Consider the following 25,102-nt stretch of genomic DNA (forward strand, 5'->3'; position numbering starts at 1 on the left):
GCCGCAGCCGGGGGAGACGGGGGAAAAGACGGCAAGCAGGGGAGGACTCCTCCTGTTCTCCAGTTGACTTCTCAAAATGTTTCCTCGAGACAAGCCACCCAGTATTTCACTCCTTCAAAGCCTGAGGAACATCGCTGTCCTTGGAGAAGCTGCTGAAGTAAATTGCAGGCGCTGTGCTAAATCTTTTAAGTGAAAGATAGCAGGATTAAATTCCACTTTTGATATAATCCTCCACCCCATCTTCAAGGGAAGCGCAGCGTTGCCTCCAGCCCCGGCTGGTGCCTCCATGCTGAATCACTCTCATCCCAATGTAAATAAAGCTCTTTGAAAAAGGGCAAATGTTTTCTCAGCTGCTCTTCTTCCCTTCAGAAGAGGGGCTGATTGAAATTTTTATGTCTGCAGACATAAATATATCCAGTCAACAAATGCTTCTTAGTAAGAAGCTATCTTCACAAGATAACTGGTTTTTGGAAAGTACATTGTGAATCCATGGGACGCTCCTGGACCACACTGCTCTCCCTACAGCTTTTCCTTTTCCTTTCCTTCAGTGCTTTACATTTTATGAACTCCTAAATGGGCTAATTTAAGTCACTGCAAATTAATCTCAGCACGTTGTCAGTTCAGGCTCCTGGTGTCCCCAAGACTTTGTTTCTGCTCAGCCCTGGAGCTGCGTTTGCCCCGGGAGGCAGCAAATATAAACAGCCCCTTGGCACGGCACGCAGCAACGATCCGAAGGGCCAAAGCGCTGCGGTGGGTGCCAAGCTGCCTTCTCACCACAGCGGCCGCTCGGAGAGCAGCCGTGTCCTGACCCATCACCCGATGGTTATATGCTGCTCCTCCTCAATTCCTCAGCTGAACAATACTGTGTTGGGCCCCTTGCTACAAGAAGGACATTGAGGTGCTGGAGCGCGTCCAGAGAAGGGCAACGAAGCTGGTGAAGGGTCTAGAGAACAAGTCTGATGAGGAGCGGCTGAGGGAACTGGGGCTGTTTAGCCTGGAGAAGAGGAGGCTGAGGGGAGACCTCATCGTGCTCTACAACTACCTGAAAGGAGGTTGTAGCGAGGTGGGGGTTGGTCTCTTCTGCCAAGTAACCAGCGATAGGACGAGAGGAAATGGCCTCAGGTTGTGCCAGGGGAGGTTTAGACTGGACATTAGGAAAACATTCTTCACTGAAAGAGTGGTCAGGCCTTGGAACAGGCTGCCCAGGGAAGTGGTGGAGTCACCATCCCTAGAAGTATTTAAAAGACGCGTAGATGAGGCGCTTAGGGACATGGTTTAGTGGGCATGGTGGTGTTGAGTTGATGGTTGGACTTGATGATCTTAGAGGTCTTTTCCAACCTTAATGATTCTGTGATTTTATGATTCCTCCAGCTCCAGTTCTGACAGTAGAGCTGAAGCCTAAATCTGGCAGGGCAACCTTTCTGCCAGCTCTGACGGCAGGCTGAGGGCAGGCTTAGCACGCGTGCTAAGCTCAGGACTGAACGCTATGAACCCAGACCAGCTCTCCTCCACTTTGGAAATTGTTAGAAACTAGACTTGAGCATTCACTCACACAAGTTCAACATTTCCCAACCTAAGAGGGCAAGTTCGCGCCACCCTGAGTCCTCATGCAGCACAGACTCGCAGCCTGCCCGCATGGAGGGATGGGGACGATGTCACCCATTAATCCCTCTCGATGGACGGCAGCGCTCTTCCCTCCTGCCTTGGGGCTGAATCCCCAAGGTCCCTTTGGAGGCCAGGCTGTCCCATCCAGCTTGGACGCTGCCCGCTGCCTGCAGCAGCAATATTACCGTGACTTTTACCTCCTCTTACACGGCCTTCGCAGCACCAGACGTAACTATTTCACGGCAGCTCACTGTGGCAGAAATCAATGTGCTTAACGGAGACGTCCCACTCAGCTACCCCACCCAGCTTCCTCACTCCAGCCAGTCATCACCCCCACAGAAAACCCCAAGTCTGTGAATGCAATGTCAAAATAACACAGGGCATTCTACTAACTTTTTTTTTTTTATTATTAAACTGCTTAAATTTAAGCAAAGCTGCTGTGCAGTTTTTCCAGTCTTCCCACTGATGTGCTGCAGGGTTTGGGAAGGATGTCTCATAATTTAGATCTAGCTAGTTATAGACTCCAGTAGGTTTATTGCTTGTAATAATATACAGCCTTGGTTTCACTTTGTGAATCCATTGCTCTCTCTCAGAGACAAAATGTTAGATTGAACGTGTAAGTATTTTTAGTAGTGCTGTTTTCCTTCTCCAGTTCAGCCATAAAACCCAAGGGCACGGACATCCAAAGCATCTTTTCCCAGCCTCAAGTGATGTAGCATTAGCCACAAATCACAGGCTCGCAGCGAGCATCAGCCTGGTGAGTGCCAACGAGAAACACCAGCAGGTACCCAAACCCTTTCAGCAGGCAGGAGAGGCTCCGAACACAACACAACACTTTTGGGGTTGTTTGCTCCCTTTCAAATGCCAGTCGGGCTTTCTCCTCTTCCACCTGGCATAAATGTGTGCTGTCAGCCCTAATAAAAGAGAAAATATGCCAACGGGGCCATCGCTGTGGGTATGATGCTGTTCAGGATAGCACCCAACTCAGACGTTTTGGAAAGGGTTGCCTTCTCTGGGAGAGAAAACAACCTGCTGGGTCAGATGGCCATGGGGGTCGGACACCTTTCCCCAGGAGCTCTGGCAGAAAACCTACACTTAAAGCGTTGAGAGGGAAAAACCGACAGCACAGGCAAGGGATTTTTGCCAGCAGAAGCTTGCCAGGCTTAAGAAGGACAGTCTGGCCATCTCCTGGCTGAGGAACGGAGAGCAAAGTATGTTCTAGCAGCTTAGCGGTGATTTAATTTTTCTTTTGAAGTGCCAAGGAGATAAAAACAAAAGGCTTGTTTTTTTTTTTTTAATCTTCTTCTTAGATTACCAGAAAATCCATGCTCAATTCTGGTGGGAAACAGGAACAAACAGTCCCCGTGGCAGCCACTGTGCAGCTCCTGACTCACGCCTCCACATTAGGAGCAAAAAGGTGACAGCCTGATGCTGAGAGGGCTTCAGGTTCAACCTTCGGGTGGCTTTATGTTACCTGGACAGTGTCACAGGGCATCGGGAGAGCAGCTCTGCATTGCAGGGACCGGCTGCAGGAACTCCAGCTGCTGCCTAATGGAAGTCAGGCGAGATACTGCGAGGGAGTACCTTGTGCTGCGGGGCAGAGAGAGCTATTGCAGGGCCTCATCCTGCCAAGGGGCCAGTCCTTTCGGCTCCCATTGGATCAGTAACGATGAAGGTACTCGGTGCTGCCCACAGTCCTCCAAAGTCCAAACAAGTTGCCCTTCAGTTGACTGAAGCCCAGCACGAGTCATGGGGTGTTCTGGAGGTAAAACACACACCTTATCTTGGTTAGACGCAGAGCTTAACAAAAGTATGAGTGGAGGTCATGAGACAGGGCCAGAATTGGAAATTTTAAAGAACAGGGGATTGATCTCTTCAGTGCTTTTTTTCTGAGCTTAGCTTCACAATTCGGCGTTTGACATAACTAGAGATGTACCATCAAGTCTTCCTGCAGTGACGGAGAAGACAAGCTCTAGTGCTGTCTGCTGGTCTACGGGCAGAGAAAAGAGGTGAAGTTTCTTCTGAGCTCAAGCTCTAAAATATGCTTGTAAGGAAGCTGGAAATTCCCCTCCCAACACTTTTTTTTTTTCCTTGTGAGAGGGGAAGCTTTTTTTTCATCTGACCTTGCCTGGACATGGACTGCATGTCGTGTGATTGACCCAGGAGCACGCTATTTCCCACAGACTCTGCTTGAACGTGCAATGCATTTCCAGGTCCTGGGTGACAGTGTAAAGTTCAGCCAAGGATCACTCTGTTTAGCTGTGCGAGGGGCTCGTAATCCCAGTGGGTCAAAATGTTTAGAATTAAAGAGGTTACAGGCTTTTCTGAGGGAGTATTTAAACTCCATCTGTCAAACCACTTGCATAGAAGAAATTTATATACTCTGCCAGCAGTACATTAAATTGCTGTTTTCTTCTCTTTAATTTAGTAGCATGCATTGTTTTCACATTGCCCTAAGAGAATAATTAATCTGTGGCAAATTTATGCCTATAAAAATTGTAAATACTAGATTTAAAAAAATAATAATAAACAGTAAAGAAATTCAAGGAGCCACACATTGATGAGAGCCACATCAAGAAGGAGCCACATCAAGAAGGCTCTTGGCAAAGCTGTTGGAATGCCTTAGGGGCCTGAGCTTTTCAGAAAGCAGTCTAAGGGACTTGAAACCTGCTTCATATTCAGTTTAACCGTGCACAAAAAAACCCACTTGTAGACTTTGCACACTAAAAGGAGAATAAAAAAAAAATAGGCAGAGCTTTTTCTCAAGGTCTAAACCACAAGTTTGAAAATGAGGAAGTTTGGTATTGTAATTTTCCAGGAAACCTCAATGTTGCTCCCTGATGCTATTGTTCTGTACTGCAGTATATGATACAAATGCAAGTCTGATAAATGAAGGGCTTCACAGATTGTTTTCTTTCCATTTACAGGAGAAAAGGCAGTGCAGGAACACAAGTGACATCCGCTGCAAGACTGACACCACTTCTGTTTCTCTAGTTGCTTTGAAGGAGGTGAACCTACTGCCAGTGTTTGACAAGGGAGAGGTATAAGTGGTTGAAGCAATGTCACGTCTAGGACACGATAAGCATTGCTCAAATGCCCGTTACTGAAATACCCAAGCTGACACGGCTTTTCTGCTCCCTATCTTTTTGATAAAGCAAGTATTTCCATTGACTGAACGTAGGTCTATTACAAAGAAACCGAGAATGAAGACGGCGCCGAGGGGGGGTGGGGAAATCCTGACTGGAGGGAGTTCTGTGAACAAAGGAGCGCTGAAGCTCAGGTTCCTGCAGGCTCAACTCTCTGACCTTGACATTCCGCGTTGTAATAACGCACAGGCCACTCTGATCTGCAAAATACTCCACATCCACTAAAATATTTAAGATGCCATTTCCCCATTTCCAACCCTTTCTCCCTCCTCCTGCTACTCCCTGGACATCTCCCATACCTCCACCCAGCCCGCGCTGCAACAGCCTCACCTTCCCCCTCTACCCCCAGCCTGTTCTGGTGTGACAGCAAGGCAGGAGGCAACGAAAGCTTGGCTGGATTTTACGTGTGCTGAGTGACTGCTGCCTGACGGGGTGAACAGCAGCCACGTTTCCCGGGGCTAAAAGGACCGGGACTGCCCCCGTGATGATGCTGCCTTTTAGCAAAAGGGGATGGAATTGGGCAGTGGACTGAAAGGCGACTGGGGACAGGGAGCAACCCCCCAAGACAGTTTGTGCATAGGTAAGTCTCACTTAGAACATTCAATGTGGGCAAAACAGCTTAAAAAACAGGAAGGCAACTTTCACTACAAGCAATTTTCTCAGGCAGATAATTGGAAACACTGGGGGAAAAAGAAATGTGAAATGGCTAGCTTGGGGGTTTTAATTTTTTGATGCTGGAAGACGAACAACAGCTAGGCTTTCAGTATGAAGAAGCATAATAGTACCAACCTTGGAACTGACATTCTTGGTTTTCTTTAACAGCTAAATAAATTAGACACACTCCTAGGACCGTCACCAATCATACAAAAGGAAAATGTTTATTAGGGTGATAAACAACCAACCCTGATGTCTCCCATCAGGTACGATTGGCCAAAAGAGAAGAGGGAAAAGAAAAATCACAGAGCCACAGAACTGTTGAGATTGTAAAGGACCTCTGGAAATACTCTGAAATGCCTAAATATTATAACTAAAACTGAACGCAACATAAATACTTGGCTGAATCGGGCTCGAGACTGTTGCTTGTCAAATGCACAGCGGTGCGCGTAATGCTGTTTGCTGTTTATTTTGGTAGCAAGACTGGTGCCAATGTGGTTATTGCAGGAGTGAGAAGGGTAAAAGTATCATCCTGGTTTAACACTAAGTGCAAGAGGAGCAGCACACTGTTCAGCTCCGGTACGTACCCTGGAGGGACTGGCAAATGCAACAAGAAAAGACAAAAGCCAGAGAAGTCTGAAACCTGTTTGTGGGGAGCTCCACCACCTCTTCATTATCAGCAGTTTCCAGACTGAGTCTTTGTCTGCCTGCCTGTGTAACCCCCTTCCCACCCACACACATTCCTTTCCAGCAATGCTGCTTTATTTGGCTTATCATTATCTTTTTGTTAAACCCACTTAATTAGTGCATTTAACTCTTTTTGTTCCTTAATAGTCCCTCTGATATCACTTGTTTACTGAAAAAACAGTCATAGCCTTAAGTATTACATTTCAAAACAGCATCTAAATTGAGAAAGGTCTTGACAGTCCCAGTGTTCACTGTGCTAGCTCCATTAACTCGCATACACTTCATAAAACACTAGGCATGATAAGGCACGCTGGACTTCACGAGCTGCAAAACTGTGCAAGTCAAAGTCTGCACACAACCAGAGTATTTCCAGAAATCCAAAGTCTACTTTTTCATAAGCTCCTTTAAGACAACAAAGCTGCATCCCCCTGCAATGAACTATAGGGCTTTTACTGCACCTACTGCAGATCAGAGGGGATCCTCTCTGTGTTGCTCAGAGCGTGATTAGTTTAGTTCACCATGTAGGCTACACCTGGTCTAAGTTTCCATAGCCAGATCTATTATAGGAATCTAAGGAAGAAAATCCCAAGTGGGAGAGGTGCCAGCAAAACCCCTAATGCAGATATAATTATCTCAGGAAGAAGAAAAAAAAAAAATTCCTTTAGCAATTTGGTTTTATTTGGGCAACTGCTACAAGCTTTACACACACAAAAATACACCAACCTCAGAACACCTTCAGCTGCAACCACACTGGGAACTTGTCAGTATAACTCCCTCCCAACTTTTAATAGTGTAGTCAAAGTCATCCTAGACACTGTCAAAGGCAGCATGCAGCTTCGAAACGGAATGGGAGGCTTTTTTGGGGGGATTGGGGACAGGGGGAGGTTGTCTTTTAAGGGTTTTGATCCACAAGAATTACTTTGCTACTGAAAAAGTACTAGTAGACTGAGCTGGTAAAGCACCCTTCACTGCGGGTGTAGTACTACGGGTAAAGCTGGGGCCGGTACCCGTATGTCAAGACAAAGTGAAGTGCCAAAGGCTAGACCAGTCAAAAGCAGGACCATGCAAGGGTATAACCACCTACATATCCTCTGCCAGTGGTTCTGTTGGTCAGAGCACAGCACTACTAACTGCTAGCAGAAACCTGTTGCACAGATACAACCGAAAAGTAAAGGCTTTGCTTTATTCTCAAACCCATTTGTAACTTCTGGACGGAAACAGTACAGCTCCTCTAAACACAGGGTGTGGGAGGGAAATCAGGAAAAAAAAAAAAAAAAACCAGCAAAAACGCCTTAATCCAGAAGAGTGTTTTTCTGCGACACCACGCTCTTGGGAGCAAGGCACCGAGCAGGGTGTCTCCTGTGAGGCTTTGGCAGAGAAGAGGCTTCACAGCCTTCCCCTGCCGACTTCTGCGAGGCCCCACTTCTGTCGGTGAAAACAGCACATTTCTGACATGGTAACAACATGGGTTAAATTCCTAGCATGAACCGGGCGAGTTGTAGTTTTAACACGTTAACATGTTCTACCAGGGGAAAAGCTGAAGTATTTTTAGCATGGCGTGAGCATTTGTCTCTGCACTGTTCTGGCCTTTTTTGGAATTTTTAACTCTGGAAACAAATACAATACCCTTTGCAATAGTGAAACACCACCTATTTTCTTTTATTGTTTGCCACAAAGAAGACTGCAAGTTGTACTTCCGAAGACGTTAAAGGAGAAACATAGATCAGCTACTTTTGACACAGCTTTCCCCCTTCACAACACGAGACAGTTCACTTACTGTTTCCCTAATTCCTGCCCATGCCCCCCAGCCTTTCCCACTTACATGCTTAGTTCTGACGAAATCACAGTGGAGAAAACATTTTTCTTCATTATGAAATTCAATCCCGAATTGTTACTTGAAGGCGTTGCCCCTCACTCTCCTGTTTGAAATGGTGTGTGAGCACAATAAGAGGGATCAACAAAACACACTTGCAAACTGCATCACATGCAACTGCCCTCTCGTCCTGCCCCTCACACAGCCGCTCAGTCTGATTTCCAAGGTAAGTCGGGGAGACGCATCTCGCAATTTTTGGTTTTATCACGTTAAAAACCCACAGCTGCGTTACCCCTCCACCGTGCTGTGCTGGGGGCAGAGCCCAGCAAGTCAGAGTTAGGTATAAAGGAGGAGATGGAGTTTAAGCACAAATGTAACAACAAGAATTGACGCAAGGCGAGTCTGAGGACTGAAAGGGGAATCACATGGAGCGAAGGAGGGACTCTCCCCCTCTCCTGTTTTCTATCCCATTTCAAATAATATCCCCTTTCTCCTCCCCTCTGCCTGGCACTAGCATAAGCATGCAACACAGCCATAAGGAACAGACGTCTGACAGTCTACGCTGCACACAGCTGCAATCAGCGTGCCCAGGGACTGGCAATGTCCAGGCCACACACACAAGTCACCCGGGGAAACAAGACTCTTGAAAGGATTAGCAGTGAGAGAGGCTCCTGTGGCTGCAAAAAAGAGACTGTGGTTGATCATCTGCTCCCAGCTGAAGGGAGAGGAGAACAAGCCTTTTGTTTGTCCCAGTTCTTCTCTTCCTCCTCTTCAGAGATTGCCGTTACCACTGCTTCTGGAGCTGGGGAGGAGCTGGGGTACGGGGGCTGCGTTTGGCAACTCGGATTCATCTCTCAGGCAGCAGGACGAAGAAGATAGCCTTGAGGAAGTGACCAAAGCTGCAAACAGCGGCCACGAGCCAGTGGGAGCGAAGGCTGGGGTCAGTATTCACCACGCATTTTGTGATGTCTGCCTAATGAAGAGGGAACAGAGATCATCAGAGAGAGATGCCCAGAACCACATCAGCCACCGCTGCAGACTCTCCCGGCCCCACAACCCGCGGCACCGTGCCACCAGTGCTGCAGCACCACTTTGCTGCACCGTCAACAGCCACAAATGCTTGCTCTGACACTTCCACACACTGCAAGTTATTAAATCAGGCTCAAGAGCTCTGCGGAACACACTTTCTTCGTTCTGCATCAACAAGGTGAAGTATCCCCCTTTTCAGCCACCCCTGGGGAAAGAAATGCTACAGGAAGACTGTCAAGCATTTTCTGTTTTGAATAGCTAAATAAAAGAAACTTTCTTCCCCTTTACAAAGAGCTAGGAAACCTTGGCAATATCAGCATTCTCATCCTCTTCTGTAAAGTAAGATGCTTCCCAGAGGTTGTCCTGTTTAATATCGGCTCAAGTTGCTTGCACTTTTTCTCTTGCCTTAATGTTTTATTTGGAACTCATTCAAGCAAGCCAACCCCCAATTTAAATCTAAAGCAATGCAAGCTTTGTTTGTGGAAATATGTATGCTGGCAGAGATGCCTCCCAGACACGTGGGCCAGATTTAAAGATCACTTGGGCAGCTGGTTTCAAGTATTAACAAGAATAGAAGCTGGCCTGTAATGAATAAAAAACAACAACAATCCAGCAAATTCATGAAGACAGGATCTCAGCTGGCATTGGGAGGAGAAGGTGGAAAATATCTGGAGGGTAAAGCGAACAGGACAGAGGTAGATAGAAAATTGCATCTTGCGGTGGGGGAAACAAATTAAAGTTTTGCCAGCAATATAATTGAGTTTGTGGTTAAACTTCAGCCTAGCACAAGGAGATATGGACTGTAGTTCTGTAACAGAGGGAGCACCGTTAGCACATCAACTTGACGCAGTTTTCAGAAACGGCTTTTGGGTGGCAAATGCGAACAAGAATCAGGTCACAAGCAGGGCAAATATTCATCAGCCCCAAAAGCTTTTTCTTTACAGGCTTAGCTCAGCAATCTTCCAAGTTTGCCTTCTGACACAAGTCTCTCATTGACCACGCAGAGGGAAGTCAGTCTCTCAACCCTGAGATGCTCCTCCCGTAAAACAGGACACGAGAGCTGCTGAATACTCCAATAATCTTTTCCAGTACTTCCTGTGTTCAAGACATGGGTGAGCCTCGCCTGACCGACCTTGGTAATAATTAGAAGAAAACAAAAGGGGGTCTGAGGGGACAAATCCCTGTGTCTGGTTAGTGAGTACAGCCGCACTAACAGACTCCACCGTCATCTACAGACCAAAGGTCTGTTGACAGCAGCCTCAACAGCCTCCCACGCAGTTCCAGCAGTTCCTCCCTCACGAGGAAGTCTGAAAGGCTGGCACGCTGAATCACCCCGCACTGCTGTTCTCCGGGGAGCATTAGGAGACGCTGAGCCCACGAACAACTGACAAGTAGTGATTGCAGGAGGAGTGAAAACAGGCACGCAAGGACGGGAAGAAACAGGATGACAGGAGGAAGCTGAATCAGCACATGGGGTGCTCTTGAGGCTGAACACCAAGGTGTGGAAATGCTGCTGCCTATAGCTACAAAAGCACCAGCAAACATAGCAAGCAGCCAAGACAGCCCATAACAGAAGATGCTGCAATGTAGTACCGGTGGTTATAGGTACTTTATCTGTATTGTGGAGGAAAGTAAAATGGGTCTGCCTAAATGCTTTCAGTGATGGCTTAGCAAACTCACCCTATTTGCATTTGAAAAAAGTCTGAACTGATTCAGCCTGTCCAATTTTAGGGACCGGCACGGTGTCATATTTAAAACACAGTTGTGTCAAACTGCCTCTTTAGTCAAGAGAAGTCATGACATGCAGGTACCTGTCTGAACATGTATTCAGATGTTAGGGTAGCTAATCAATAAGAAACCTAAGCTCTGAAGGGCTTTAGTGCCTTAAGTGAACCAGGCCCAAATATGCACACCGGGCTGATAATAGCTGCAGAGGATTAACTTCCAGATGAGAAAGTGTGAACTCCTTAACGCTGTGCTATGCCCTACCAAAGGCAATGACTTCACTGCAGCTAATCAAAGAGGAGCTGCAGCCAGAAGCACTTACAAATTTGTATGGTGCTTGCTTAGATAAACAGAATTCCTCAGCTGTTTAACAATTGCCTTAGCTATTGTTATCCAAATAAAGCATACCTGATAAGGCACTGCAATTGAAAATTTCAAAGCTACTTAATAAAACAGGTCTTTGTGAGGCACTGATAAACTGTTGCAATGGCAGTTTGATCTTCGCCTGTTAATTATTCAAACAAGTTCAAGTCGCACGCTCTTCTTTGTAGCAAATGTATGTAACAGCTGCTAAAAAAAAAAAAAAAAAAATCTTTCTATTCTACCTTAAAGCCAGTACTGAGGCTACAAACTCTCCCCAGGAAGAGATAATGCCTCAAAGGGTTAAACATTTCTTGTTTCTCCTAAGAGGTTTGTTTTGGGTTGGGCTTTGGGGGGGTAGGGCCTTTCTCCACCCTATGGAAGCAGTATGGGAACCTACTGCTGAGTGGAGACTTTCAAATGCTTTTCCAAGGTCTCCACGTGGCTTTTCTGAAACAGCTAGGAGAACGGTGTTTCCTCTTGGCAGCCTCAACCTGAGCCGATGCATAAGAGACGGGGGCCATGTGCACAGGGGAAACAAGGACTCCATGCCAAGACAAACTAACAACCAGCTAGGCCAGGCAGCAGATGAAAGGGTCCCCACTACAGAGCTATTTCATCTGGCCCATTTGCGAACAAGGCTGCGAAATTTCACGCTGCAGTGCCTAGATCAAGAGGAAGAACATTCAGGGAAGCACAGCACAAGATGGCAAGAGGATTAGCAGCCTTTCCCTAGACTGAAGGAACCCCTCATTTCTAGAGGGAAAATATCTCCTTGTTGCAGCCCAAAATTGCTGATAAGGGTACTGGAGACAGGCTGTAATCAGCACAACCCAGCAGCTTTTATAGTCATTTTGTCCGACCGGGGGCAGTGAGATTGGCTTCCCTTTCTTAAGGCCAGATCCCAAGAGCAAGCAGCGTCGGGGTTCAGTAACTTTAATAGAAATGCGCTGGCCATCCAAAGAGGGATGATCGGCAGAAGGAGCTAGCAGTGGACAGGACTTATCTCCTCAGCTGCAAAGAACCACTTGTGGTCTGGGGATGGGTTTTGCAGCTTGTCTGCTATGCCACAAACTTTCAAAAAATATCCATTTGGAACTATCAAAACACCCTGTTTTGAACTAATATAACACAAAAATTAAAACAAGATGCTAACTTATCAGAACACGCATGTTTTACCAAAAGAAAGAAAATATTAGTTGGCAACTAGGAGGAAACACGTTCCTATGCAACATTTCAATTTTAATGAAACTGGATTTTTTCCAAAGGAAAAATTGTTTCAGAGAATACATTTCAACCAGCTCTACAGGTACACGGTTAAAGTAAGCCTCAAATCATACTGAGGCAGGGATTTTCACAGGCAGAAACAGTGCTATTTAATCAGTCACTTTCCCAGCATATCCTCTTCACCTACCTTGGTACAATTATTTGTGCAGATGCAAAATGAAACAGATCAGGGCATTCAAATTCAATTTCAGCCCAACCAACAGTTCCCTGACTCAGTTGGCCTCAAGGTCACACTGTTTTAGAGAGGGCAGAGATGATTTAAGGTGGCAATGACACTTAGTAAATGCAAGGGATCCAAAAATCAGAACTACGCTACTTTTCCAGTTGCCCTACATCAAAAAGGTGCCCTCACTCCTGGAGAAGCTAGGTGACTGAATCAGCTACAGGCACACTTGGGAAGTCTCAGCCCAGAGAAGCAATGTTCGGTTTGGAAAAAGATATCCCCTTCTCTCCAGGTCTGTGTGGGGTGGGGAGCCTGACCATTTCCTGACGGCTCAGGAACAAATACCTCCTCTTGGAAAGGAGGGAATTTGCCACTGTGGCTCAGTCTGGGGGAACAAGATGTCCCATGAGCTCAGTGGTGTCATATGGCAATATTTAGCTCCAGGCAGCATCTGCCAGGCAGTACACCAAACTGCTTTTAGCTGTATTGCTCCAAGGAGTGTCTATATCCGTGCCAGAAAGGCACAGAGATCCTGGTACATGTGTACATCACCCAGCTGCCAACTGCTAACATAGCCAACCAGTCATCTCGGTCTCCTGAGGAGGTCACTAGAAAGGTGTCTGGTTATTCCACAGCACCAAAGTAAAGCTCTTACTCTGAACCATCCTCCACAGGAGCATTGTATTTCCCATTGCATATAGAGAGAACCAAAGAAATCAGATGCTTAAAGCCATATGATATGGAGCCTCACTCCAACGCAGAGCAGCACCCTGCCTTACCCACAGTCTCAGAGCAGGCCAGTGACAGAGCCACAAGCCCTCCCACTGTCGATGCGTGTTGTGAGTGCCCTTCAAAGCATAAGCGCCCTACAATTTGAGCTACATCAGAAGTTATTCATGGAGCATCATCAGGGTCAGGTCAGGGAATGGCACAAACTACCAGGTTTTAATATCCCTCTAAAATTACTTACGGTGGCAAGTCATGTTAATATACTAAGCTTTGACTTGGGGAACTGTGGGGCAGGTGAAAGGGGAATTAAGTTAGCAGGCCTCATTTTTTTCAGTTTCTAGAAAACAGCTGCCCAAGAGAATGACCCCTATTTACAGTCTCCCGCTATGACTGGCTGTTCAGGTCAGGAACAGAAGAGGCCCTGGTGGGTCAGGATTGAATTAGTCTGGCACAGATACGCTTGAAGCTGAGGACCAGAATAGCTGATGTTGTTGAGGATGGGACCACCAGGTAGTAACAGAGCTATATGGAGTCTAGCACAGGTGTAAGTAGGACAGTGCCTGTGGAAGAGAATCTCATTCAATGTTTTTCTGCATAAAGCTGCAGTGGGGGCACACTCACTTTCACTACGCGGGATATTTTCTGGTCTGCATGTGTGGAAGCAAGCTTGATCAGATAGCATCTCTTACCCAGCCTCCTCTCCTTTTTAGCCATGTCACCAAGGTCTTGCGGACAAACTCTCCCAGGCAGTCTACGATGGTGTGAACCATGGCTGGCTGTGCGTGCCGCACGCAGTCCACCGCCAGCCCAGCTGCCACAGCATAGAGAGACACCACCTTGCCCCATGTTATGCCTATGAAAAGAAAAAAGGTCATTCAGATTTACACACGCACACATAGCTCAGTCTTGAATAATCAAAGGAAACGGCTCTCCTTCGTTACATGTGCCCATGCTGCATGTGTGCAGCTCTGAGTTCAGGTGCAGCCACAGTTCTGCATGCTCTCCACCACGGGGGAAAAGAAATACTAGGGGACCAGAGTTGGGGAAAACTCTCCAGCCGGAGAAGCAGAATTAAATGATCTGACCTGGGCATGCTTTGAGCCCCTCTGAGCACTGGGTGCACAGCTTTGGAAAGAGCAGCCCAAAGGTATAATCAAAATAGGGAGGATTTACACCACCATGGTTTATATTGCCATTAACTCTCAGCCATGCACATGCTGCACAGGAGGTGACTGAATTCAAAGAGTTTGAGCAACCTGGGGTTTTTGTCACCAGCACAACTCTTAAACACCCTTAAGACAAAACATTCCTGTTTTTTTCTAGATCAGAGGAGACTGTTCCAATGTGACACACAAAGCACACGAGATAAGCATCTTCAGTCAGTTCTACCATGACATAAGAGCAAAAAAGGGAGGCAAAGCTACAGGGCCAAGAGGGTTGGCGTCCTCCTTGATGTAAAGAGTACACCTCAGTCTCCATCTGAAAATCAGGTAGCTTCAAGAGTTTTGCCACTCTGCCTTCAATACTTAACATTGGATATCCTATCCCACTGAAGGCAGTGCAGGGATGGAGTGTCAGTCAGTTATCTAATCTCCCAGAAAACAGCCTTCCTGCTAGGCTGACCTGCCAGCAACAAATGCTCCATGGAAGTTGTCCCAGCAGCAGTCATCTTCGTGTTAGTGCTAGCGATAAGCGCTCGAGCTCAGTTCTGGGTACCAGCCAAACTCCCTGGGTCTCCCCTGCACTTTGCCAACACCACTGGGCATAAATCCTCCTGGCTGAAACACTGCAGCCAGCAGTCCCTCATCAGGCTTTTACCGGGACCAGTGACCTGGAAACGCAACCCTTCTGCATCCACGCAGAAGAACTACCACAGCATAGTGGCATGTGGATTTCCTTTGGATCCACTAGGAAATTTAATTCCTCCCCCTTACTTCATTATCTGGAATAGCAGTATTTGACAAGCATACTGTGTTAGGTCTCTATGGAGTCTGTCCAAGGTCTCTCCCAAATGTAGCCAGAAGCCAGGTGAAATTTCAGTATTTAAAAACCACACAAAACTGTTCTTGCTGGGTTGCAAGAAGAAAGAAAACAGGTGAGAGGAGGAAAGATTAGTTCAGTCACTAGATCTAAGGACCAGAAGGGGTTAAACACACGATCAGAAAACTGGATGTGCTCAGCAATCTATCAGCTAAGAAAGCAAACCATTAAACACAATTTAAATTAAGTGAAGAGTCTTCCTCTTTCCTTCATTGTGCTCCCAGATCCCCAGGCACCCCGACCCACCTCTCCAGGATGGAGCTCCAGAGTCCTCACATCTGTTCACATGGCAGCAGAGCTCCCCACGTTCCTTTACAATACGTGCAGGTTTCAGAGCATTTCCACAATCCTTCCACTTAGTGCCTCAAAAGGGACACTCACACTAACACTTTTAGGAATTGCTTCCTTTTTCTTTTTTTTTTTTTTTTTTAAATAAAAAAGTACTAAACTTTAGAGAAACTGTTCCAATGTCAGCCACAGGAGTGACTTGTCAGACTGAAGAAAATCCATTCAGTATTCCAAAAAAGCCATTTTTCACTCATGACTGATATAAGATCAAAATCTACAGATGATCCTTTTGTGAGGCTCTGTAGCAACAGTAACAGCAGTAGCTCAGTGTCTCCTGTGATACTCTGTCCTTCACCAACACTATCTCCAAAATCAAAGGAAGTTATTAATATAACTAAATTGGCTGTTATTCTTATTCTGATTTTATTTTCTGAGTGGGCTCTGTGGTGTCCTTTCCCCAGAGCTGTCACTCAGGAAGTTCACTGCCTGTGTGGTATTCACACTATTTATCGGTCCTTCTCACATGGCATGTCACCGTGACAGCCAGCAGAATGATCCAGGAAGAGGCTATGAAACCTCATTAGAAAATACTAGACAGAGGGCTTCTCCTGGCAAGAAAGAGGCTGTCCTGTTGCAGGTCAATATCTCTCCACCCAGTGAAGAGGCTTTAAGGGGTTACCTCTTGCTGACCACAATCTCCTGGACCAGAGCCTCAGCTGGCTTTAGTGCAAGTCAGTTTTTGCCATTGTCCATCACTGCAGAAATGTGGCTCCTTGCATCTCGAGTTACATGAACCAAAGTTACCCAAAATTCCAGGGAAGAGTTCACTGGCTTATTCCCAAGCTTTTACTGACAGCACTCTTTCTTAAGTATCTGAAGCAAGTCCATTACCTTTGAGATATTTACATGGCAGTAACTAAGACTGACAGGGGGCTGAGGCCACCCTGGTAGAGAAAGCTGCAGTTTTGATTAACTTTGTTTTAAACCCAAGTTTCTCTTTTCAACAGAAGAAAAGTGTATCCACAGCCTATGAAAGATAAAGGCTCAATAGACCCATGATTTCCCTAATACACAGGAAAGCAGTTTGCTCCACAGATGCGTCAGTCCAGGTGTCTCTTCCCAGGGAGGATGGAGAGAAAGCCCTTCACCTCTGGCTTCTCTGCCAAGGTTGCTAAGTAGTGGTGCTTGCTGCAGGACTTGCACGAGGTGAACGCTTCCCCAGCACATGGACAGAGTCCCTCTCCCTTTCACACAGACAGCAGAAAAAGGGCAAGTTGTTGACCGATGCTTATCGTGGTGATGGATGTGAAGGGCTCAGCGGTCATTTCCCATTATCCTCCTCTTTACAGAGCATGCCTATAAGGGTCAAAACAATCTTTCAGGCTGCTTTTCCTGTTACCAGCAGAGCTGGGCCACAGGGGTGGGAGAGGAGGAAATCCCCTCCCGATTTCTCTGCATGGAACCTCCTATTGCCACTGCTGGAGGCAGAAGATGGAGACAGCTGGCTGGGCTCTTCACCAGAGACAGCAGGGCATAGCTTATGCTCTTGTTCGCACACATGTTGTAGGCGAGCCCTGAAGCAAAGGAAGAGCAAACACCTCTAACAGCCGCTCTAGACCAAAGCTGGGCCATGCCTGTGGCTGGTCCCTCTGCCCCAGGAGGGCTCCAGCAGCCACCCAGCCCCAGGCAGGGCAGGGGAACAGGCCACAGCAGCCCCCATCCGCACTTTTCCAGGACACCAGCTCCATTAACTTTTCTCTCTCAAGGATTGCCTTGGCAAGGGTAGCGGAGCACAGTCTACTGGGACGGCAGCGCCTCTGCCCCCTGTGATGTCGAGGCCAGGGTCAAGGTGATACTAGCTTGATGCATCCCTCAGCATAAGCTGGAATTGCATCTGGCCAGCGCACATGAGCAGAGAAGACACATTGTCTTGCTCCAAATTCCTCAAAAGGTCTGGCTGCCATCCACATTGGGTGAAACGGGCATTCATCACCAAGAGAAACGATCTGTTCACAGCTTCCCACTGTGCAGACTAGCATGCACAGGAGCTAACGACAAGAGGGAATGGAAAACTGGTCCAGAAAGGCGTGATCAAAACAGAGAAAGCTCTGAAACTTCTGCTCACAGAGATGGAACAAAAGGACACAGAAAATGTGAAAAGCTGCTTAGAAGGCATTTTGAAAAATAAGAAACACAAGTTGCAGACTCAAGGCCAGTCATGGAGCTGAAGGCATGTAAACACTGGGGAGCCCAGGGGACAATGAATTAGCAGAAGAGGACCGCTCTTGAAAGTGTTCCTGCTGCACATCAGCTTGCCTGCCTGAGGGGAGAGCTCAAGAAGCCATGAGACACGACTGTGCAGTCTCAGAGCACCACACTATTCAAGGTTACTCAAATAAACTTCCCTCTGCTCCACTCAGCATCAAAGCCTAACTTTCAAATCAGACCGAAGAGAAACATGATCAAGTGCTACATTTCAACAGCTGGGAGGATACAGCCAGACACATATACTTTCCTCTGGTGGAGAGGAAGAAGCCAAGAAGGACATGCACAAGGCAGGAAGCTCAACTCATAAGGCCTAAGCGATGAGGAAGCAGTGGGATGCATTTCTAACAGCATTTGCTCCTGCAGGGGAAAGTATTTTCTCCCTAGAACCCATTAACCACGCATCCCTGTTGTACAGGGTTCACTTCAGCCCAGCACTCTTGATTAAAAACTGACAAGCACCTAAACCAACACAAAACCAGGATGAAAGCTTTGAGAGAGCCCTCATGCCTACCAGCTCTTACCAAATGGAAGAAACTGTTTCCTTCAGGAAAGGAAAATGCATCTCCCTTTTCTTCTTCTTTTTTTCCACCAAGCGACCCCTTCCTTCTGGGATTTATTTAAACAGCAGCTAATGTAAATGCCAGCTCAGCCAGGCCTCAATCCAAAGCCTGTTAAAGTGGAAAGTCTCCTGCTGGCTGCAGAGCAGCTTTGGACCACACACCAGAACCAGTGGTATTGTCACAGAGGTGATGCTGCTGGAGATCCTTCAGCATCCAAAGCAGCAGGTCAGGCCTCTGCGGTGCCAGCCTCCACACAGATGGGCTCTCCTCGCCCTGAATAACTAACAGGTTGTATGGAAACAGGGAAGCAAAATACAGCTTGAGCCTTACCATGCTCTGTGACCTGCTCACCTTCTGCCTATATTCTCAGCGGTTAATCTTGCTGTAATTGGGATTCAAGCTGTCCTTGCTACACCAGAGAAAAGCCAAACCTGAGAAAACTGGAACAGACAATGCTCTAAAGTTGAATATGGCACAATGTACCCATGCAGTGGGACCAACAAGGTTGCCCGATGTCCTCAGACTTGCCCTCTTGAGAGGTCCATCTAGGGCTTGTGCTTAGTCAAGACTTGCACACAGTGTGGTCAGGAAGTGAGCACAGCCAGATCTACAGAAGACTCAAAACCAGACCAGAGTGTGGAAGAAGGCCATGTAAAAGATTAAGGAGAAAACCTCTGCAGCAAGACAGGGTCAAAATCTCCCACTCCCTTGCTGGAAAGGCATTGCGAGTGACTAATGGGGCTCTGCAGACTGTCTAGGCACTGCAGTGTCAGACTGTAGCTGTTTTCTTAATAAAATGGACAATGAAAAACAGGCCGAGATGCTTTAGCCATTGGTAATTGGCACGAAAACTCAGACTGCACTTGAGTCTCTGATTTCCTTTGCTCAGTAAGAGCCTCTTTCCTCTGAACTATGAAAAAAATTAGGAATGAATGTCTGGCTGCCACAGCCAACTCTGATTTGCTGGATTTAGCATTAAATGCTGAGTCTTGAGACTGCAGTTGGGATCCAGGAATGTTAAAAATCAGTAAATTCCTCCCCCTCTGCCTCTCAGCAGCCTTCCAGCAAGAGAAATTACAACAACAAATTGACAAAAGCAATTGAATACACCACCCCAGCTTCATGCTCACAGGTTATCCTGTTAGTTGCTCTGAGGCAGAGATGAGAAAGAAGGAAAAACGGAGCATACAGAGCACCAGGAAGATTTGAATCCACCCGCTGTGCAGCCAGCCAACTGCCAGCCATTTATGCCGCACGGTGTCCCCAGACGAGGGGCAGCATGAGCAACAGAGCTTGAGCCTGGGCCTGTACCATGTTCCCAAAGTCTCTAGCATTGGCAGCCTCAAAGGGCTGAGTCCAGATCCCATTCTTACTAGCCTGAAAACCCCAAGTTTAGAACCAAGAGTTACAATTTCTAGCTTTACTTTCAACAAAAACATTTTAAACCATCCACACTTTTCGCTTGACTCCTGAGCTGAGAAGTTGAAGAACACCAAAAAAATGCAGCTCTCAACAAATCTGTCAATATACATTGGTGAGAGCAGGACTCCCAGGAGCCAGCAGGACTTTCTCCCCAGCATCATGTTTATGCAGCATAGCAGCACGAAGTCTGCTCCACCTGCAGCCATCCACCTTTCTGGCTTAATTCCCTGTGCCACTTCAGCTTTGGAGGTAGGCCAGTTCTGATGTAGTCAGCTATAGTCATCTAAGAAGATAACCTACTTACCTGCAATACAAATACCTGCAAACTTGACCTTCATTCTTCTGTAAGCCTTGACGCAAGTAAAGCTCAGCACTAAGTGACAAGACAGGGCTCCTGCACTTTGAACACAGCCACACTCAGACGTTCCTGCCATACTTGCCCAGCTCTTGCTTTCTGAGCCTATATGGCCTCCCAAGCCAGCCCAGTGCAAAGGCGATCTGCATTCCAGGCATGCTCTGAAAGGATGCTGAGGGCTGCAGTACTAGCTACAGAATCCAATTCCATCCATTTCTTATAGCACAGCTTCAGTTTCCCTGACTTAGGGAGTAAATCTGCCCTACTAGACCTGCTGGGAGCCATGCTTTTGCAGTCCGTCTCAGAGATCTATTTTGTCATCTGTTGTGATTCTGGAGAGGATCTGTTCTCTCCACCACAACACACTTCAGATACGAAGTCCAGGTTGTCAGCACAGGGCTTCTCTAGGGTGTCAGTGGTTCCCATGCAGTTCATACGCATAGAGACACATAGCTGATTATGAAGATAAAAAGGTTTTGAGTAAGGAAGCCTATGTGAAAGTACAACAGAAACCTGGATTTCTATCCTGTACCAACTACTCCCAAAGTAACAAGAATCACTGCCTCCTGTGACACTTCCCATGTTAATGTCACTGGACCCAGTGTTTTCACACTACTGTGCTGTTAGCAAGTAGTTGTCTGGTTTTTCTTTTTGTGGGTTTTTTTTTGGTTGTTGTTTTGTTTGTTTGGTTTGTTTTGTTTCCAGTCTCTAACATCTACTATCCCTTCCATGGACAACACAAGAAGACACTGCAGAAAACCTACAACCGTGTCAGGATTTGCCTGACATAAATTTCCTTGTAAAACATTTCTCCTCCCTTGATTCCCCCAGGACTGCATTCCCAATCGCAGGCAGGGACTGTTTTCAGGGAGGCTGAAGCTCCCTCGCAGGAACACAGCACAGCATGTACTTTTGCTTTTGACAATCATCTCTGGGACCAAACAGAAGAAGAACATTCACATCTCAACAGTGAGAAAACCCAAAGCACCTGCTTGTCTGGAACAGCTAGCCTCGAGGGCCGAGGCTCCTGTCTCTCTGAGTACAAGAAAGGAGAAGCAGCAACTGGAAGCAGCAGGCTCCATTGCAGTTCTGGCTATTGCTGGGGAAAAGGAAGCCAGAAAGAGAGGAACTCCCTTGTGATGAGTTGGTTCTGGCTCCTAGCACCAGCAACGTGAGCTGGAACAAGGGAGACTCCCATGTAATGAATCTTCTCCAGTTGCCAATGGTGAGCAAAGGAGCTTGGAATGAGTGACCTCCCTCTGCAATGAGGTAACACCACCTCCTAATGAGGAAGGGCAGGAGATGCCTTCTAGAATGAGCAAGAACCTGCCAGGAGGATATAATAAAACAGGGCATTTCCCTGCCAGAACAACAAAGCATAGAGGAGCTCTCATTAAATCATGGCACACTGCCAAACTGCCCACAGCCCTTTCAGAAACCATGCCCCACCTTGCAGGCCATCCCAGAAACATGCCTTCTCTGAGAGAGGTGGTTCCATCCTGTTCCTTTCTGCCCAGCCCTGTCTGCGTATCTGTCAAGGCACAGTACCTGCAGTGAAAATCTGCGCCGCTACTGCCAGGAAGGCGTCCGTCACCACCGTCTCTGAGTGCAGTGAGATGTTCAGTTGGCGGGCGATATTACGGTAGACGTTGGGGCGAATGTATTCCAGCTCATCCCCTGGAAACAAACAGTCAGGAGTCAGCACGCAGAACACCAAGTCCTGCTCTCACCATGTAGGAATTACAGCTGGGGCCACCCCACATATTCCTCCAGTGAAGAGACTTAACCCCAGCTCCACCTTATTTTAAACCGGCAGCAGAGTGCTCAGGGTCATTAAGATGCAACCCCCTGCCACCTGCACCCTGCTTTCCTAATATCCCCTGTGCCTGGGACTTCTAAAGGGAGTGGGGACACACAGTGGCCCTGTACCAGTGGTGTGGCTGCAGTAATGCCCAATATAAATGATGTTCCCAGGCTGGACGCCTGCCTTTCCTCCAACACAGGAGACAGGCCTCAGATAAGCAAAGCCATCTCATTTTTCTTCAGAAGTGAAAAGGAGGCATGTACATCTACGTAAGCTGTTGAGAGATAGGCCCTTTCTCAACACCCCATCAGACATGTACAAAAAAGCCTCAAGATGAGAGCGACTCAAGAATGCTGGAGGCTGATGAAAGCCAAGGATCCACCCAGAGCTGCACAACATTAATTGAGCAAAGACACTATCAGCTCAGCTATTTTACGCTCAGACAGGTACTGAGTGACAATCTGGAGTTCTTTCTCTCCTCCAAATAGTTAAAGAGGTGTTCACTTGCTTGGCTGACTCCTCGGCAACAAGGTTCCCAACACACATACAGACATGTGCTTTAACCTCCAGGTTGTTTTCTCCCCAGCTGGGAAATGGGTGGAGGTGTTAGGCTAGCTTGAAGACCAAGATGGAAATACCAAGGACAAGCAGAGAACCTCCTCCCACAGCTTTGTGCTATGGAGCTTGGGCAACAGCAGTAAAGCTTTTCCTCTGTAGCAAAACAAGCCATTTTTGAGCAGTAGAATTAATAAAGCCCAGTTTCCAATGGATTTATCTCTCTATAGGGGTTCACAGATACTTAATGAGGGTTGCACAGCTGCTGTAGAACCATTACACAATGCAAACATTGCATGGGACCAAGGCCCTTTGTGCATGGCGAGTCCTGTTTGGTTTAGATTTAGGACACCCTGCGTCCTTCTCCTGCACAAGGGTGCTCTGGAGCACCCAGGGGAAGAGGAGAGCTGTCACAACAGCTTTACATCCCACTGCACGACCCAGATGACTTGCCCTAGTCAGAGGGCAACTGATACTCCTGAAAATTTCATTTAAATGGAGACTGAAAAGGAAGATGACACCCCAGTCCGGAGCTTGTTATAGAGTCATTATCTACTGGACCTTAATTCATCTAACTGGTCACTGGCACTCAGCACAGCACAGGCAAAGCCCAGCTCTACAAATTCCACAGCCAAGCTCTCCGGGCCCTTTGTGTGTGTGGGATTGTCCCACACAATCTGATGGCAAGAGGAAACCCTGCCAACACATGGTCAGCCCTGATAAGGGAAAACATTACTTGCATTACTCAACAGCTGTGTTCTCCTTGCAGGGGGCAGACAGGCTTCCATGTAAATGCGAGGAAATGGGGATAGCCCTGCCTGTGGTTAGCTGGGAGGGAGGCATGGGAGGCTGGGATCAGCACTTGGTAGCCTGCCACTGTTACAGTTTTTAACAAGCAGTGCCTGGAGGCCCCAGATGAGATCAGGTTTTGGTTGGAGGCACACATGCTCCTGAAGTGGGCCCTGCCCTGCAGCAATGCACAGGGCAGACAAAAGCAGGCAGGGGAAGAAAAGCACAGGAAAGCAGCCCCAGGCTCACGGAGACTCCCTGCCCCAGCAGCCCCAGGACCTCTCCAGCAGCGCACTACATTGGTGGCAGTCTTCGCTGCCCACGTTCAGACGCCCGTCTGTGCACTTTGCAACATTTAGAGCAATTTCTGTACTTCTTCTTCCTCCAGTAATCATGGAGGAACAAGTAGGGCAGCAGTGACAGTTCCCACGTACAGAAGCTCAGTGCAGTGGTGAAAGGGCACTTGCCTGGGTCCTGGCCACAGAAGAAACAAGTTCAGATAAACCAGACCTCTGACATATATGGCAGATTGATCTGGGGTGTCTCATTTGGCCATACCATTAGGTTTTGCCACCGCTGACTTGTTAATTGCACTAATCAGCTGCCAAGCCTCACTGAGCTGATGGGCTCTCACTCCCTAAGACTGCAACTGCATCGCCTGTGCCCAGCACCTCTGCTGGCCCACCAGCCAGTTCATCAGACTCTCTATGTGCAAGAGGGCTAGGAAATACTCCAAAAACTGGTCTGGCTTGTTGCACTGCTTAGTACGCAGCTAAGGACTACCATTCCTGGCCGGTGGCTGGATACCACTTGGCCTTGTACTGGTTATAGCAGCAAAGGGAAAAAGAAAGGGACAGACCATGTGGCAGGCAGAGTTTCTGAAGGAACAGGATGGAAACAACTCTTCATCGTAATAAGGAGGACTGTTCACCCTTGTTGCATGGGTACCACATGGCGCTCTCCAAACAGATTTGCTCAGAGAAGGCGCCAAGTTCCTGGGACTATCAGCCAAATCTTTCCATCTGGACACAGTAAGTAACAGGAGAGTCATCCAGGAGACGCCTTCAGATCCAGTCTGCCATCTGCTTGCCCTTTAACATGCTCCTGGCCACCCACAGAAGATCTGGTTGAAAGCAAACAAATCTCAACCCCCAACCCAGGCAGAGAAGAAATGGGGGACAAAGTGGCAGTGAGATTGACAGAAGAACAAAAAAACCCCCAAAGACCAAACAACTACTGGAAACAAAAATAGAAGTAAAGTCAGCATAGGAGAGAAAAAGTGAAAAAGAACGAATGAAAAAAGTCAGTTAAAAGAAACACAGCTATGCCTTAAAAAGAAATTTGGGATAATATCAAACAGAAGTAGAGAAGAAAGGGGAGAAAGTTGGGGGACCAGCCTGGTCCTGAGTTTGTTAGGCCCAGCTAGAGGTTACTTCATCAGACTTATTTGAACTTTGGTGTAATTAAATCAGATGCAAATGCTAGTGGTAGTTTCTAAGCCAGATGTGAACTAATATACCAGCCTGCAGGCAAAGAGGGCTGTTGGAAGCAACTTCCAAGAATGCAGGTATTGGGATCCCAAAAAGACAAACGGCTAGACTTGAGCACGCAGGAGGCTAAAACCTAAAGCAAAAGGCCAGGCAACCGTCTTCATGTAGCAGCCTACAGGCATAACCATCAAATCGCAATCCCTGCAGCCCTGGCAGTCACCTGGCCACGAGCGGGGCTGGCTAGTTTGGGCACTGAATGGCAGTGTATGCCAGGCAACATCAGCCAACTCCTCCTTGCTCCAACAAAAAGCAAGAAAACTCATGTCCTGCTGA

General features: G+C 47.3%; 1 protein-coding gene across 1 annotated transcript in view; it reads right to left on the reverse strand.

The window, feature by feature from the left end:
• Positions 1–8,564: 8,564 nt before the first annotated feature.
• The window catches only part of BOK (BCL2-related ovarian killer), an 18,563-nt gene continuing 2,025 nt past the window's right edge, over positions 8,565–25,102 (reverse strand). Inside the window, exons 3-5 of the mRNA XM_009585532.1 lie at positions 21,680–21,808; positions 13,888–14,051; positions 8,565–8,878 (exon numbers count right to left, since the gene is read on the reverse strand). Of these exons, the coding sequence (XP_009583827.1) occupies positions 8,753–8,878; positions 13,888–14,051; positions 21,680–21,808 (419 nt within the window). The 3' untranslated portion in view covers positions 8,565–8,752. The remainder of the gene's footprint in view (positions 8,879–13,887; positions 14,052–21,679; positions 21,809–25,102) is intronic.

The sequence above is a fragment of the Fulmarus glacialis genome, unplaced genomic scaffold (genome assembly GCF_000690835.1).
Source record: "Fulmarus glacialis isolate BGI_N327 unplaced genomic scaffold, ASM69083v1 scaffold14319, whole genome shotgun sequence".
Lineage (NCBI taxonomy): Eukaryota > Metazoa > Chordata > Aves > Procellariiformes > Procellariidae > Fulmarus > Fulmarus glacialis.